At 61.3% G+C, this 982-nt stretch overlaps 1 protein-coding gene across 1 annotated transcript in view; it reads right to left on the reverse strand.

Annotated features, from left to right (window-relative positions):
- Positions 1 to 6: 6 nt before the first annotated feature.
- The window catches only part of PDZD4 (PDZ domain containing 4), a 6,072-nt gene continuing 5,096 nt past the window's right edge, over positions 7 to 982 (reverse strand). The window contains 1 exon segment of the mRNA XM_077769628.1: positions 7 to 982. This exon segment is cut by the window's right edge and continues 57 nt beyond it. Coding sequence (XP_077625754.1) covers positions 589 to 982 — 394 coding nt within the window. The 3' untranslated portion in view covers positions 7 to 588.

Consider the following 982-nt stretch of genomic DNA (forward strand, 5'->3'; position numbering starts at 1 on the left):
GTTAGGCCGCCTGAAGGAGCCGCCAGCCCCCAGGGCAGGTCCACAAAACAGAAAAACAACAACCGGCAAGCACAGAAAGGGAGAAAAACCACAAAACTCAGGGCTGCCTTTGTCTACAAATAACCAAGTCTCCCGGCAGGGGGCGAGGCTGTGCTAGGCTTCACAGCCAGGCTTTCTCTTGTGCTTAGGACAGTCTCTTGTCTCTCCTTCTCAGTCCTTTCCTGTCCCCGAGTACCCACGCTGAGAGCTCCGGAGAGGGGATGGTGCGTGTGCACGTGCGTGTGCCTGCGCCTGTGTTATGCACACGCGGCCGGCACACAGCGAAAGGGGTGCGCCCCGTGCCAGCGGTCTACATGGTTGCTGTACTTGGAGAGCAGGGGTAGCCGATGGAGAGAGGCGTCCCTTCTCCTCAGGGGCTTCTCTCTGGTAACAAAGTCCTGCGCACACACACAAAGACAGGTGCACACACGCCGTGCGTACACACAGACACACACTAGATGCTAAGGGACAGCAGGGGACAGGGTCTCGGGAGGCTCACTGGACCTGGGGGAGGAGGGGCAGAAGGCCTGCCCCGGAGCACAGCAGGGCTCAGACAGTGGTGACGGAGAGCAGAGGGTTGTACACCCGCTTGCCGTCGGCGGAGCGAGTGCCGTGGGCCAGCATCTCCTGGATGGTGATCCAGTTGTCCAGGATCTTCTTGTTTCGCTTCTTCATGGTTTTGCGGTGGCTCAAGGCAATGATGTTGAGCTCGGCCTTGCTGTCGCCGTTCTGCTGCTCCCGCAGGCACTCCAGCCGGCTCTGCATCATGAACTCGCGCCGCTTCCGCTGCTCCCGGGCCCGGATCAGGTGCTGCTTCCGCTCCTCCTTGCTCCAGTAGCGGCCCATCTTCATCTCGCTCACCGCATCGTCATCGGTGGTCATGCCGCTGCGTTCCTCCCGGATCTTCAGGGCCCGGGCTTTGAGGAGGCGATCGCGCACCGGC

The sequence above is a fragment of the Crocuta crocuta genome, unplaced genomic scaffold (genome assembly GCF_008692635.1).
Source record: "Crocuta crocuta isolate KB4526 unplaced genomic scaffold, BGI_CrCroc_1.0 scaffold978, whole genome shotgun sequence".
NCBI classification, from domain to species: domain Eukaryota; kingdom Metazoa; phylum Chordata; class Mammalia; order Carnivora; family Hyaenidae; genus Crocuta; species Crocuta crocuta.